We start from the raw sequence: 16,182 nt of genomic DNA on the forward strand, positions 1-16,182 counted from the left end.
AAAAAAACCTGCCTCTCACTCCCCTACTCACACCCTCTTTATACAGTTTCCAGGGATGACCTCTGGTTCTCCCCTGATCTCCCACTATTCTCTGTAGAACTTCTCCACCATTGATCCTATAACAACCCCTTACTAACTTGTAGGTCTCTATCACATCTCCCCCTCTTCCTCCTATCCACCAGACTCTGCAAATTACATCTTCTCAATCTTTCCTTATAGTCGACATTCCAGAGGTCAGAGACTACCTTAGTCAGTTGCCTTTGGACCCTTTCCAACATCTCTTCATCCTTCTGAAAACCTGGCGACCAAATCTGGGCACAATAGTCCATGTGTGGCCTAATCAAAGCCTTATACAATGGAACAAGAATCTCCCTACTTCTACACATCAGTGTCATTCGCAGAAGCCTTTGTGTTGTCTTCACAATTTTGGCGATGTGTCCCCTAAATTTCAGATTCTTATCCACTATCACCCCCAGATCTCTTATTTCCTCTACCTTCAACAATATATTCTCACCAAGCATGAAATCTGCATCCCATCTTTGTTTTCTAAATTTTAAAACCTTTCATTTTGCAACATTGAACTCACATCCCCATTTCCATTCCCAATCACTCAATTTATTCAAGTCTTCTTGTAAGGCCACAACATCTTCTCTACTCTTCATAGTTCGTCCCAACTTTGCATCATCTGCAAACAACTGAGTATCTCCATCCAAATCTTTGCCAACATCATTAATATACAAGTTAAACAGTAATGGCCCTAAAACAGACCCCTGAGGCACTTCACTAGTGACTTTCCTCTTCCTGGATATCGCACCCCCATACACAACTTGTTGATACCTATCAGATAGCCAGTCTCCAATCCAATGCACTAGTCTAATATCCAACCCCATCTGCTCTAGTTTGACTGTCAACCTATCATGAGGTACTCTATCAAAAGCCTTTGCAAAATCCAAGTATATTACTGTGTATCCTTTTCCTCTGTCCAAGGAAGCAGTCACTTTATTGTAATAACTAAGTAGAGTACTAAAACTTGATCTCCCTTTAGTAAATCCATGCTGTCCATCAAAGATGATACCATTGTTGTCAAACAAACTCTGGATCCTAGTTCTCACAAGCTTCTCCAACAACTTAACCACAACTCCTGACACAGAGATAGGCCTATAGTTTGATGCTTGAGTTCGATCACCTTCTTTATGAAGTGGCACGATCATGCCCTCCTTCCACTCCTTAGGAATTTGACCAAGTGCAAGACTCGTATTAAAAAAATATGTCAAGGCAGGTGTAAACTCCCCTGCATATTCCTTCAGAATACGCGGTGATATATTATCAAGTCCCACAGCCTTATTTACATCTAGTTTACTCAACTCCTCAAACACCTCTTGCTCACTTACAGTAAGTCTGTCCTCCCCATCATCAACTTCTCTCAATCTCTCCATGAAGTCACATTCACAAGATCGAAAGATCTTTATGAACTGCTCATTAAGTATCTCCACCACACATTCTGCAACAGCTGTCTTTATACCATTTTCTCCAATCAGTGTTAACTTTCCATAATCATTCTTTCTTTTGCTGGCTACATATCGAAAGAACTCCTTAGGATTCTTTTTGGCTTCATTAGCTAACTGCTGTTCATATCTCTCTTTAGCTACTCTCACCAACCAAGTCATCCTCCTTGCCTGGTCTTTGTAGATCTCATGAAATTGGTTATATACACTTCTCTTATGCTGCCTCCACAATGCCCTTTTTCTCTGTATCGCATGCTTAATCTCTTTATTCATCCATCTCACACCTATCTTATTTAACCTTCTCACCCTTGGAATACATTTAGATATTGCATTTACTAGATAGATTATGAAAATCCTCCCCCAAGCTCCATTGATCTCTTTTCCAGCTAACTCCTCATTCCACGCTACACCCACAAGCTGTCACCTGAGCTCTTCATAATTACCACCACCACCCCCACCACCTTGTAGTTCCACATATACCCTTTTCTCACAGGGTCCTTGCACTGCTGGCAACCACCCAGGTAATCACCTCATGGTCACTCTCACCAATTGGTGGATGATTTGCCACTTCATTTATAATTACATCCTCTGATGAGATGACCAAATCCAAGACCCTTAATCCTCGTGTGCCCTCTGTTACATATTGTCTGAGGTAATTATCCCTCAAGAAACTCAGTTTCTTTACTTCCAGTTGCTATCTCATCATTCCAGTCTATATTGCCATAATTAAAATCACCCATAATGATCACCCTTTTCTTATTTGCTTGGCTAATTTGACTATACATTTCACTATCACCACCATCCACATTACCTGGTCTATAACAACATCCCACCAGTATTTGATTCCATTCACCTCTATCTCACATCATACTGCCTCAAATACTGCCACTGGCACTATTTCCCCTCTTGCATCTCTACTTTGTATGGACATAACTCCTCTTTCTCTATCATCAATAGCACTCCCCCGCCCTTTTTTACCCCTTCTATCCTCACGAAACACATCTTACCCTTCCATCTCTATTCCTGTCAGGTTGTCATCCTCTTCCAACCAAGTCTCACTTATTCCGACAATCTTTGGGTGAACAGACGCAATTAGTGCAACCATTTCATCTGCCTTGTTTCTTATACTTCTAACATTTGTATACAAACACAACAGCTCTTTTCTCGATCTACAGCTAGTTCCACTGATACCACTCACTCGATGTGATCTCTCCATGCTCGACTGGGGCCATTTCCCTTTCTGCTTCTTCATTTTAGAACCCTTTTCAATTCCAACTGTTTCCTCTTGATCCCTGGTCATCCCATTCCTTTCCTGCCTACACATGCTCTCACCTCCTCTTGGAGCATCCACCGTTCTCACACTGTGTACCCCTGCCCACCCTGAGCCTCCCCGTTTCCCTGCTCCTCTTGCACACCCATTCTCTCATTTTTTATACTCATACCACTCACTTCCCCATTCATATCCACCTCTTCAATCTCTCCAGTCTTACTCTCCTGCTCTTCCACATCACTCCCCTCTCGATCTGATTCATTCTCTCTATTCACTTCTCTACCTTCCAGCAGCAGTCTCTCCAAGCGACTCACACCATAACCACTCAAATGCAGTCCATCGCTCCCATACAGCTCACTTCGTCCCTCAAACTCATTCCACTCATTAACATACTGCAAGGATTATTAATGATATGCCATCTATTAATGGTTTCAATGAGAGTAATGATAATTACCACTCCTTGAAAGCATTAAGGGAAGTTAGGGGAAACCATTAAGTATGATTGATTACATAGACAAAGTGGATATTAGATCCAATATTATTTCAAATCTGAATGTGTGTAGAAACTATAAAAGTTGCATAAAATTGACCACAGAGTTTACGAGAGTACAATCCTCAGCATTGGAATTGACTAGCTTGCACTACTTACAAGACGTGAGCACTGCCCAGGCTTCTATATATTCGCCTTTTACGAGTGCATTTTTCTCGTAACTCTGTGGTAAATTTTACAAAACTTTCATAGTTTCTACACACATTCAGCTTTGAAAGAATGTTGGATTTAATATCCACTTTGCCTATGTAATTTCACATCTTCAAAATGAAGCCTTATGGCTCTTTTTTTTTATTTTATTTAGTAATTACTTTTACGCACTGAACTCTCGTCAGTGCGTAAAAGACTTCTGAAAAATACTAGTGGTGTCACATGCCCATTTCGGTTAGGTGTGTGCTGTCGTGACTTATGCAACCCACATTTTTATCGATGTATGAGTAGGAAAGTTTTAAGAGTATATAGCCCTCATCTTAATTGGTCTAATGCAATTAATTGTAGGATAACTTTGAATACTTTAATTTATCAATTAATTGTAACCAAATCTGCTCAGAGTGGGGACAATGTGTTTGTTGTACGATACTGTACATTGAAAAATATACAGTATCTTACAGCTGATACTACAACTAAATGATACTGAAAAAAACCCTGCTACCTATGTATGAGATCAGCTAATAATTCTCACTTTAATTGACAAACACCATATAAAGATTCCTTTCGTCACGACGAGAATTGAACTTGGGGACTTTTCCAGTTGAAGGGTGTAACGTACTATCATTCTTCCAATTGTGCTATGGAGGCATATAAAACAGTAAGTCATTACTGCCGAAACCTAGGATTATTGTAACTTCTTTTGGAAACTTTTTTTCCATTTGTGAGAATAAATTGCAACAGTGATGGTAAAGAGCATATGGATTAAGACATAACCTTGTTTCATGCCCATTTTAATGAAATAAAAGGGTGAAAGGGTGAAATGGGCATGAATCTCCTGAATAGCCATTGCTGATTATACTAATGTATTGTCATGTAGTAGCCTCAAAACAAATGAACATTAGGAGATAGCCATCTTTGATAAAATTTTCCAGAAAGCTTTCTAGTTTGGCAAAAACTCTGTTTTGGAGCATGCATCATGTTTTATTTTATTTAGTTATTTATTTATTTATTTATTTTATTTATTTATTTTATTCGAAAATATCTGGAGAAACCGACTGTTCTCAAGTCTTTAGCAACTTAAATTTAGATATATATAGTATTTTGAGTGTTCATGAAATTTTAGAATCCTAGTAGTTTAATTCCTTTTTAATTCATTTTAATTATTGTTAAATTAGTTTTAATGCTTACAATTGTTCTGCTATATTTCAGTCAGTGTTCTTATGCTCTTTCAGGAATATTATCCTTAGGACTAGGAGCAGCATGGTATGGCACAGGTATGTGAAAAAGGTTTCCTACTAATTGGTCTCATTTATTATAATTATTTATTGATGATATTTAGGAATCTTTTTTGCATATGAGAGTATCATCAAGTAATGCAAATTCAAATGAAGGTTATGAGGAATCTTTATGTGGACAATTTTCAACCGAAGATACGGAGGTAGCAGGGTTTTTCTCCCGGAAACTCGGGTTTTTCATCCTGCATACAGACAAATCGGCCCTTCAGAACACGCAATTTACAGACAAAAAATACTAGTTGTGGTGTTGGTGGAGGTGGGTGGTAGATGGCATTCAGGGAGATGATTGATAGTAGAGGTTCGGTGTAGTAGTTGAGACAGTTGTATAACAGTAGGTGTCCTCCCGCGATGAGTCTTCAGATTCCTTGGAGGTGTCACGAATAATAATAATATCCAATAATGACAAAAACCTATGTGTGTATGTAGTCTTAACTTTCCCAGGTTTAGTGATTATTGTGTTCAAATTTGATGTCCTATTTCATGGATGCAATGCACAAATGTACTACCATATCAGAATCATTGGTGCACCCAGGGAGGAGGCCAAGGGACCCTGGCCCCCCAAAAAAAGAAAAAAGTAAGTCATTACTACCGAATGACGGCAGTAAGTCATTACTGCTGAATAATTCATAAGTCTATACTACTAATGAATTAGCGGTCACATAAGGAATACTTTCTGACTCTCGGTAATCACGGTCTTCGTTTGCCTTGCATTCACAACGAACGCAAGGCGAACGAAGTAGTGCTCGGGCGATACTTTGTTTGCCTGAGCCGGGCAAGAGATCATTGGTATCATTTATTGGCGATCACTGCAGATGCTCAGTCATAGGTCGTATGCAATGCGTAGTGTGTATTCTCAAATCGTCTACTCAACTCAGCCCCCCCAAGATCAAATCATGAGTGCTCTTTTCCCCAACTCCCAAGATTAAATCTTGAGTACTCGGCCCCCTTCAAGATTAAATCCTGGGTGTGCCACTGATCAGAATTATGAAAATATCTGCCCCTCTGCACTTTCTTCCACTTATCATCATCATCCACTTCAAATTAAAAGGGCTCATTCATGGCAAACGATCCAGTCTAATCTTTGCTATGTTTCTTATGCATTCCCTTAAATTCATTTAATTTAAATGCGTGTTCCATATACTGTACAATGAATTTTAATATATACCACTCTCCATATAAATTATCTCCATGGAGTCTGAAGACTTATCGTGGGAGGCCTACGCTAACCATTTTTGGTACAATGTTTATCATAATGTCTCCTAAAATTCATTCATTGACATTGCACTTACAAGTGCCTTTAGCAACCCATTCACTGCTTTCCAAGCCTTACATCCTTGCCAACATACATAATTTCGAATTCTGTTATTTCTTTTGCATCTCTGGCCTCCCTACCATCAGTGTTCATTAAATTTATCCTTCCATTATCATTTTCTTTTCGCCTTTTAGTGAAAGAAATCTGGGATTTTCTTTGACCTGCTCTGCTGATTTTCTTATATTCTAATTTTGCTTTCTTCACCACACTAGTCTCCCTGCACTTCACATTGCTCATGAACTTGCTCTCTTTTCTCCTTATATTCTCTTCATAACATTTTCTTCCTTTGCAGTTCCTACTTAATGATGTTGCTCATTCATTTAACTCTCACCTGATTTTATTTAAAGAAAGCAGTAATTAATATACTGCTTTCCTTAAGTACTCCTGTTTATCATTTTCCATGTATTACTTACATCTTTCTCCCTATATTTCTTAAGCCATGGCACAGCTTGAACTTGCTTTCTGGGTTTGCCATAATCATCAACTGTGTGAAAATTGTGCATGCTTTCTTACCTCCCAGGTCAAGATTGAATAATCACACCCTGAATTTAAGAGTACTGCCACTAGATCCAGTACTTTTAAAACTCTGGGTACATTCCATCACATTGTTTCGGGTAATTATCTCTCAATAACTTCGTAAATTCCATTCCCCCCCCCCTCACTATGTTCTTTTTCTTCTAGTCGATATTTTCCACTATAATCATTACTTGCCCTAGCCCTGTATTTGTTCATCTAATTTGACAATGCATATCATCAGTGTCTCTCTCCTTTGACTCTTACCCCCCCCCCCCCTTGCAAAAGGAATTTGCTGGTTTTATCCTTGTACCAGATAACTTCAAATGCCTGTCTCCATCAGTCCTCCCTTCCTGCTGAACTTCTTTTGATGCAGTTCTTTTGCTATTATTAGCAGTTCCCTTACCTTAGTTTCTTGTTTTCTATCCTTTGAAAATACCATATCCATCATATTCTGCTCCTGTGATATCTTCCTCTGTCAATTAGTTTTACTAATGTCTGAAATTTTTGGCCAAGTCAAGCTAATTCATACCAGAAACTCCTTGTTCCTGATACTTCTGGCATTTGTTCTTTTTCTTCTAGTCGATATTTTTGTTGCACATCCCCTTATGCCCACAGTACTTTTGAAGTGTCTTATTCGGATTTGAGACCTGAAAAATATTTAGCATTCTCACACTTGCCCTCTAGGGTGCCTGCATACATGCTCATGTTCTCTCACCAATCATTGATGAGAGAAATAGAAGTGGTGAAAAAGAGGGTGGAAAGTATGAGGACTGAGTTGAGGATGTTGAATGGAGAGATGTGGAGACCTGAGATAAGATTAGTTGATGTAAGAACAACAATAACAGTGGGAGTGATAAAAGTTGTGAAAATGGGAGAGCAAGGGATAAACGGGAAGTGACTTGAAGTAAGAGAATGAAAGAGCAAGAGTAAGAGAGGTAAAAATGTTGAGGGAGTGCAGGAGCAAAGAAGAGAGAAAGAAAAAAAAAACGGGGGGGGGTGACATCAAAGTGGGAGTGCATTCTGAGAGTATATGACTATGGCAATGAAGATCTTATGATATTGATAGTACAAATGAACTAAGAAGCAGTGTTGGTGAATATGCTGCCTCAGCATGACATTGTAGATGGAATTGTAGAGAACATTTGTAATATTTCCTTACTTTTGTTTGTTATAATTTTCTACTTGTTTATATTATCTTTAGTTATCGCATGCAGTCGCACTTTCAATTATAGGCCACCAATTAATCTAATGAAGAGTGTGGCGCTACCCAAAGACAAAGGGATTGCCTTTGGGTAGCGCCAATTCCTTTGTTTCGGTTCTGGTGCTAATCTGTTTCGGATTTAGGAAAAATTTATATCATGATGCTGCGCCATCCTAAATTCTAGACAAGAGAATAACTCAATATCAGAGAATTAAACTCAGAATTGTACACTATTAACTAATTCCTTGATAAGTTTGTTAAGTACTTAAATCTTACAAAACCTATATTTCGTTGCATTTGTATCTACTCTTATGTCTTAACTTCCGCATTGGTTCTGACTTTTATGAGCAGTTCAAAGAGATCAAAGGCAAGTTGTTAGATTAATAAAAAGAAAGACATTTATTTATCAAATCAAATATATTACAGATAACAACAATTACTAGCTTAGAATCACAACTATCCTTCAGATTGAGTTCAATTAATTAAGTGATACAAACTCACCCTTAACATTTCATAACATGCCTCAAAATCTCAATTGAAACTAGATAAGAGCTTCAACTATTAGCTAAACATTCCAATCAATAATCAACATTTCTAGAGGCTAATGAATTAACAGACTGAGTATACCATATAGCCTTAACATATTCCTACACAACTTTTTTTTCTTAGAACATACGGATCCCCCTTTTTCTCCTTGTTTATTATTATTATTACGGGTATCTCCATGGAGTCAGTAGACTCATTGCAGGAGACCCAAACTAGCAAAACAATATCTGTCATATCTCTTCTTGAATTCATTTACAGGCGAAGAGCTCACAACTAAGTCAAGCAATGAATTCCACTCGTTCACCACCCTACAGGCAAAAAACCTTGTTCTGACACCCTTGTTAACCACACTCTTCTTTAATTTCCAGGGATGACCTCTTGTTCTTCCATCACTATCACACAGCTGAAACATTTCCCCTGCATCAATCCTATAAAAACCTTTCAGAAATTTAAATGTTTCTATCATATCCCCTCTTCTCCGCCTATCAACCAACCTCTGCAATCCACAAGCTCTCAATCTATCAATGTAGGGAGCATTTTTTACATCACTCACCAACTTGGTCACTCTTCTCTGAAGCCTCTTCACAGCCTCCTCACAGTAATCCAAATGTGGAAGTATCAATGCCTATCAAGGAGGAATAATAACCTCTTTATCTCTGGATGTCAGTGTGTTCCCCAACAACCACGTAATCCTATGTGCAATCTTGGACACCTTAGCAGTGTGTCCCCTGAACTTCATCTTCCTATCCACCAACACCCCTAAGTGCCTAGCCTCATCAATCTCTTAGAGTACCATTCCATCAATGTAGTACACAGCTGGTAATCTTTTAATCCCAAAATGCATAACTTTACACTCTTCCACATTGAACTGACATCCATTACCTTTTGCCCATTTTGCCAGCTTATTTATATCATCCTATAAACTCTCAACATCAGCTTGATTTTTTTATTGCACTACCCAATTTTGCATCATCATGAAACAACTGAATATCTCCCTTTAAGCCATTTCCTATATCATTTATATACAAATTAAACAACAATGGCCCAAGCACAGAGTCCTGAGGCACTCCACTGATCACCTGCCTCATCCTGGACTCGGCTCCTCCATACACCACCTTCTGGTATCTCTCCCTGAGCCATTCTCCTATCCATATCACCAATTTAGTATCCATTCCCATCTGCTCCAATTTGCATAACAGTGTTCCATGGGGTATCCTGTTAAAACCCTTATCAAAATCCAGAATTACCACTGTATAGCCAGTTCCTTTATCCAACTCAGATGTCATTCTATTATGAAAAGTTAATAGATTGCTAAGGCAGTATTTACCTTTAACAAAACCATGTTGACCTCTATAGAGTATCATATCTTGATCCACCCATTCTTGAATTTTGTCTTTAACCAACTTTTCCAATACTTTTACCACTACTCCTGAGATGGTGATTGGTCTGTAATTACTACCGCAGTTTTAGAGCCACCCTTATGCAAAGGAACCACTTTGCCTAACTTCCACTCGCTAGGGAACATACCAGAGTTCAAACTTAAATTAAATATCCAAGTAAGAGGGGTTGACAATTCATTTGCACATTCACGCAACACCCGAACTGATATTCCATCTAAACCTATAGCAGTGTTTACATTTAAATTTTGCAATATATTAAATACCTCTGATTTCTTAGCTTCAATTCTCACATTACTTATTGCTACGGGTACAGAGATATCCTCACTTGAGTGATAGACTTTTGAAAAGTGATCACTCAGTAACTCTACTATTACATCTGATTTTGTCACCTCAATACCATCAGCACCCACTAAAGTTATCCTTCCGAAGTCATTCTTCCTTTTACTTGCCACATAGCGGAAGAACTCTTTGGGATTACCCTTGATCTCTTTGGCTAAGGTCTTCTCATAATCTGATTTAGCTTTTCTTACTATGCTGGTAACCTTCCTAGCTTGAGCCTTGTACTGCTCATGGGTGTATTGATCGCCTTTCTCCTTGTAAATTCTCCATAACATTTTCTTTTTTTGCACATCTAGCTTGATACTACTGCTCATCCATTTGATGCCTGCCTTGTTTGACTTCCTGACCATGGGGACACAATCTGATATTGCTTTCCTCAGATACCCGCTGATTTTATCCCATGCACTGCTAACATCTTTCCCCTGCAATATGTTTTGCCATGGGATGGCTGCAAGCTCACTCACGCGTTTAAGCCCTAGAGGCCTTTCATTTAATGAAACTTGAATAACTAGAAAGTTTCTTGCACAAACACAAATCATCCCTCTTAGCACAAAAGCATAATAGAACAAAATTTAACATTACCAGGGACCGTAGAAATACTTGACCTTCTTCTCATTTGTCTCTGGAGTGCTTTCGTCTCGTTGACCATGCGTCTGCTTGATTTCATCTGAAAGAATCAACTGGTGGGCTTGGACATGACTTGCCTCCTTTGAAGTAAGCTACTCTAGCTTGCCACTATCGGATCAAGTGGTTCAGCATAACTTGTCGGTCTGTGCTGTATCTTCCGCAGGGCCGAGGTCTGTACTCGCTGAACTACTGTTTGACCGGTGGGCTGCCCAACGACGTGTCCGCGCGCTCCTGCAACCCTCCTCGGGAATTCCAGAACTCCAATCCATAGAACGAAGAAAAAAGAGCCCTGAGCTGGCGCTGCCAAGCTCTATATATCCGAGGCGCACTGTTCACCTTCCTACATCACAGTCTCCCCCTCTTTTTTGCGCTCGGCACCTAACTCCTCCAGCACCCAGTGCCACTACTTCTCCTAGTGTGCTTCGCCGGAAACTTCCGCGCAAAACTCGACTCTGGTGCATGTGTTTGCCTCAGGTCTTCAATGCTTAATCTGATTATCTTGCTTGCAATATGACTCAGATACTTACACATTAACACAAGGTTCACATATTTTTAACTTCTGGTAAATTTAACAATGACCAACAAGAGTATAAAGGATAAAGAAAAATACTTAAGTTATAAACATTATCGGTAATTTACAATTAGTTTTCTGTTCTCTGATGCACAATTATTAGCTCCAGGAATGTTGTTACTTGTTAAATCTGAATGAAATAATTATGGAATAAATTCTCTTTCATTCAGAATTTAACATAGTGATGATGAACAACAACATGAACATAAGAATATATAGGAAAAGGCATCTGTAATACATAGATGTTTGGAGTAATTGTTGTTTTCTAAGTAAAAAAAATTGTTGGGAGGGGGATGGAAAGACACTGGAATTGATTGGGCAAGAGTTAGTAAGGATCGCTTTGCCATGGATGGTGGTGTAGGAGGCGGTATGTCATCAGCAGAGTGGAGAGGACAATAATGGAGGTGAAGCTACTGGGAGTGCTGGCAGTTCAGAATTTTTTTAATGTACAAATGCCAGAATACAAATTAAAGATGCCAAGAAGTTATATTCTTGGTTTCACCCTTTATACAAGTGTAAGCAAATGACGTTTGCACATGGCTACTCACATCAATTGCCTTAGTATCCCATAATGCAATGCACATATCCTTACAACATGTATAACGCTATGCATTATGGGAAGAGCCACTACTAAGAGCAGTTTCGACCTTTATTTAGATCTATCAGTGTAAGCCAGACCCAGAAGTGATACCAATGTTGAAGTAATGCAGAAATCATATTTCCATATATACAAGTAGTCTTTATTGAGGTCTAATCAGTGGGAGCCAGACCTAAAAGTGATACCAAGGTTGAAACTGGTCTGGGTAGTGGCCCTTCCCATAATGCATAGCATTATACATGTCATAAGGATATGTGCATTGCATTATGGGATACTAAGGCAATTGATGTGAAGTCATTAGCCTTTATATATGAGTAGCCCAGTCGTAAAGTGACTTCATGTTTGCTTACACTTGGATAAAAGATGCCAAGAAGATAACTTCTTGGCATCTTTACTTTATAATATAACCAAGTAGAAAAACTTTCAGCAAATGCTAGGAATATTAGGAATAAAGCATTGATGGATTTGATTTAATTTTTTATGTCACAAAGGCATCAAGGGTTATACTGCACCAGGACACAGCAGTACGTATGGTAATTGGTTACTAGAACAATCACAAACATATTGGTGGGATTTGAACCTGCAGCCTCTTGGCTGGAGATGGATATGCTTACCACTCGTTCAACCAGGCCAGCACATTGATGGATGTTGTTTGTCTAAAGATTATTGATATTAGTGAAACATGGTGAAACAAGGAAAGGAAGGAGCAGGGATAGCATTCAACACCAAACATGAAAATAAACTTCTTGATTGGTAGATGTTTCAAGTAGAGTTATGTGGGTAAACTTCAAAATGGAGATGTGGACAATGAAACTTATTTGTGCCTATGGACAGAAGGTTCTTCCAAGGAAGAAGTGGAGGAATTTTTTGACTCATTAAAACAGGCAGCTGACATAAAGAAAATCGAAAAAGTAGTCCTTGTTGGAGATCTGAACAGCAGAGTATGAAATGAATACCTCCAGCATACAGGAACATTTTGGGGAAATTTTGAGAAAAGGGCAAAGCATAATAATGGTAAGTATTTACTGGACTTCTGCTCAGAACACGGACTAGTTATTACTAACATCATGTTTCAACATAAAGATGTGCACAAGTTCACATGGAGAATAGACCCAAGAAATAAGAAAAGCCTCATTAACTGTGTCTTCTCTCCATGTGAACTTGTGCACATCTTTATGTTGAAACGTGTTAGTAATAACTAGTCCATGTTCTGAGCAGAAGTCCAGTAAATACTTACCATTATTATTACAATTGGTAAGTATTACTATTGGTATTATAATGGTAAGTATTATTAATACTTACCATTACAAATCCTGTGTCATTATTGATATCTTCATGCTCTTTCAGGTTAAAAGAGAGCACACAGGATTTGAAATTGGAAGTGACCATTACATAGTACTAAGCAGGGTAAAAATGGATATCACATTGAAAAGAACAGTGTCTAAGAAAGTTTTAAAAACAATTAAAATTGAGCAGCTTTTTCAGGTAAATTGTAAACTTGCCTATACAAACATTATCGAAGACAATTTGAATCAGTTCAAAAATAAGAACAACCTTGGTGGCAATCTCTGAAGAAGACATTGATTGATTCAACTAGGAGGGATATGTGGTGATGTTGTCTGCAAGGATAGAAAAATAAGAACCCATGATGAACATAAGAAGTTAAAGAAGCAGTCTTGAAAAAGAAGAATGCATACAAAAAGTTCTTAGCAAATAAGTTGGTAGATGCCCTAAAAGAATACAGAGAAAATTATAAGAGAGCCAGGCTCTAGCACATCATGGAGGGTTTGAAGCTACATGTGATTGTGACTTAGCCTACTATAGACAGACAAGAAGATCTGTTAGCATCCACCTTGAAGAGCATAAGAAATACATCTGCTACCATTATTATTATAACAAGTCAGGACTGACAGACCATGTTTTAGACACCCTCTTCACACAGGATTAATTGGAAGAAAACTAATGTGCTATATAGAAGTCTTTACAGGTCAGAAATTCTATTTTTAGAGTCAGCCATGGCTATAAAGCACTCTCCTAACCTTAAAATGTATAGCTGCATTAGTCTGTCAAAAATTGGGAAGATGGTCTTCCTAAGATCGACTCCTATTTTGCTCTGTTACAGTTTGAATTGTTTCACTGATTCATTGTGGCATATAAACTGTAGCATGTTGTTATGCTTTAAGGATGCTGATTTGAAATCCAGGGAAATGTAAGCCAGTTAATAAACATCCTTTTATAATTTAATATTTTGTTTTGTGTTGTAATACTATTAAAATAGTTATGATAACATTCAGTGCCCAATCCTGTCAACTAGATTGAGTTCTCTTATTACTATATGCTTTAAGTGTCTTGAGAATTCCATACTGTTAGGCTGGATGATGATATAATCGTTCATGTAGATATCTTCCTTTGTGTATGTTGGCTTTCTATAAATAAAAAATAAATAGCGAACTATATGAAAGTGACTCATGTGCAGGGACTCTCTCGTGCATAGGCACTGCAGCACCCCCAGTTTTTCTTGATATATTTATTAATTTATTTATTGCTTGTAATATTTAATTTTATCATCAACAATCCTATACAATTCTCTTATTTTGTATAAAAAATAATAAAAATCCATCTTGTGGCACTTGGGGGGGGGGGCGAAGGACGCTAGCAGCACTGTGTTTACCACAGTGTCATATTGCTAGTATTTGCTACGCACGCAAGCATATGCATGTCATAGTGAGATGCAAGCTATTAGCATAATGCAACACTGTCTGTCGCACAGTTCCACTGTTGTTTATATGCAGTTTGTGCCGGTAGTAGAGCGTTCGTAGTGCTTATTGTGTTTACTCCATTTCTTTAAATATTTGGACATTACAATTAAAGCCATAACATTTGTTATAGTTTTTATTTTAGAACATTATTGGGGTTATGATAATGGATTTTATTTTTAAGTAATTTTGAATTATACCAAACTGTATAATTTTATCGATAATAAACAATATTGTTTCATGTTTAATTTTTTTTTTAAATTTTTACCATAATTTTGATATTTTATCCAAACACGTATACAGTGTGCTTACAGTGTGTATGTATATTTCAAAAGTTGCAGCACCCCCCCCCCCCATGATTTCAAGTCACGAACCGCCACTGCTTATGTGTCAAGCAAAGGCAAACATTTAACTCTTTTTCTAATGTGAAATAATGAATTTTGGGGTGTTGACTGTTTATGTGAAGTATTTTGCCCCTGAGGCCAAAGGCAAACTCATCATCAGTGAATCATAACAACACTAAGGGTTAGAAAATAGCTACAGTAAGTACTTTGTTCTCAAAGTTCCTCATGTAAAAGTATGCTGGGGGGGGGATCATTGCAGTAATCTGTTTGTAGAATTTTCTTTGCCAAGTAAAGTTTAAAGACCAAGTTACTCATGAAATAATTGATGATTTTATAGCTTTCTATGCATGTGGTATGCTTGCATCCCATTATTTAAAGCTGTGGCAGGCATGAGACTGAAATGTGTATTTGTGCATGAAATGTAGGCAGTGGAAGGCACCAGGAGACAAATATCTTGATCTTGGGAATTAGCTGCGGCAGAGATAATGCCTCTGCTTAGTGGCTGTAGTGATAGTGCTTTGGATTTTCAGTTTGTGAATGCCAGTAGTGTGTTCAAGGGCGGAGAGAATGCTATAGATGTATATATATATGGATTTAGCCTTGGGAAGTAAGCGAATAGAGATGGTTTGTGTGATGGTCATGATTATGTGTGAATGTAAATTGAAAGCAGTATGTGTGGAGAGATAGAGAGAGAGAGAAATACAGCTACTGAGAGAGGAGATGGAAGAAATGAAGACTGAGGTGGAAAGGATGAATGAAGATCTAGGGAGGATAGAGAGGTTGGCTAGTATGAGGAACGAGATTTGGTATAAGAGAATGGCATCAAAGAGGAAGGCAAGAGAATGGAGAGACAGTGAAAGAGAGGAAGTTGCAGAATGCCGAGAGAGAGAGAGAGTATGGGAGCAACGGATAAAGAGAGAGAGAGAGATGAGAGGGGAGGAGGGAAAGTGATAGAGATTGGAAGCCATGATGCCAGTGAGAAGGATGAACGAATCTGTTCAAAATGTTACGTATGGAAATTCGATGATTCGGGGTGCCCAGAGTAGAGTGCCAGATAAGTGTTTGCCTGGTGGAATGATAAGAATATGGCAGTGAAGATGGGTGAAAGTGTAGAGGAGATGATGGTAATTGAGACAAATGACCTGAGAATGTGAATCATGTAGCACAAGTGAGGTTGATGTTAAAGATATTGAAGCAGAAAT

At 38.3% G+C, this 16,182-nt stretch overlaps 1 protein-coding gene across 1 annotated transcript in view; it reads left to right on the plus strand.

Moving 5' to 3' along the window:
* The window catches only part of LOC150108021 (cytochrome b-245 chaperone 1-like), an 82,004-nt gene that overhangs the window by 7,571 nt on the left and 58,251 nt on the right, over positions 1-16,182 (plus strand). The window contains exon 2 of the mRNA XM_090390578.1: positions 4,708-4,749. Within this exon, the coding sequence (XP_090246704.1) occupies positions 4,708-4,749 (42 nt within the window). The remainder of the gene's footprint in view (positions 1-4,707; positions 4,750-16,182) is intronic.

Source organism: Typopeltis vanoorti, chromosome 3 (genome assembly GCF_054136105.1).
Source record: "Typopeltis vanoorti isolate ZY-2024b chromosome 3, IOZ_Tvanoo_1.0, whole genome shotgun sequence".
Taxonomy (NCBI): Eukaryota; Metazoa; Arthropoda; class Arachnida; order Uropygi; family Thelyphonidae; genus Typopeltis; species Typopeltis vanoorti.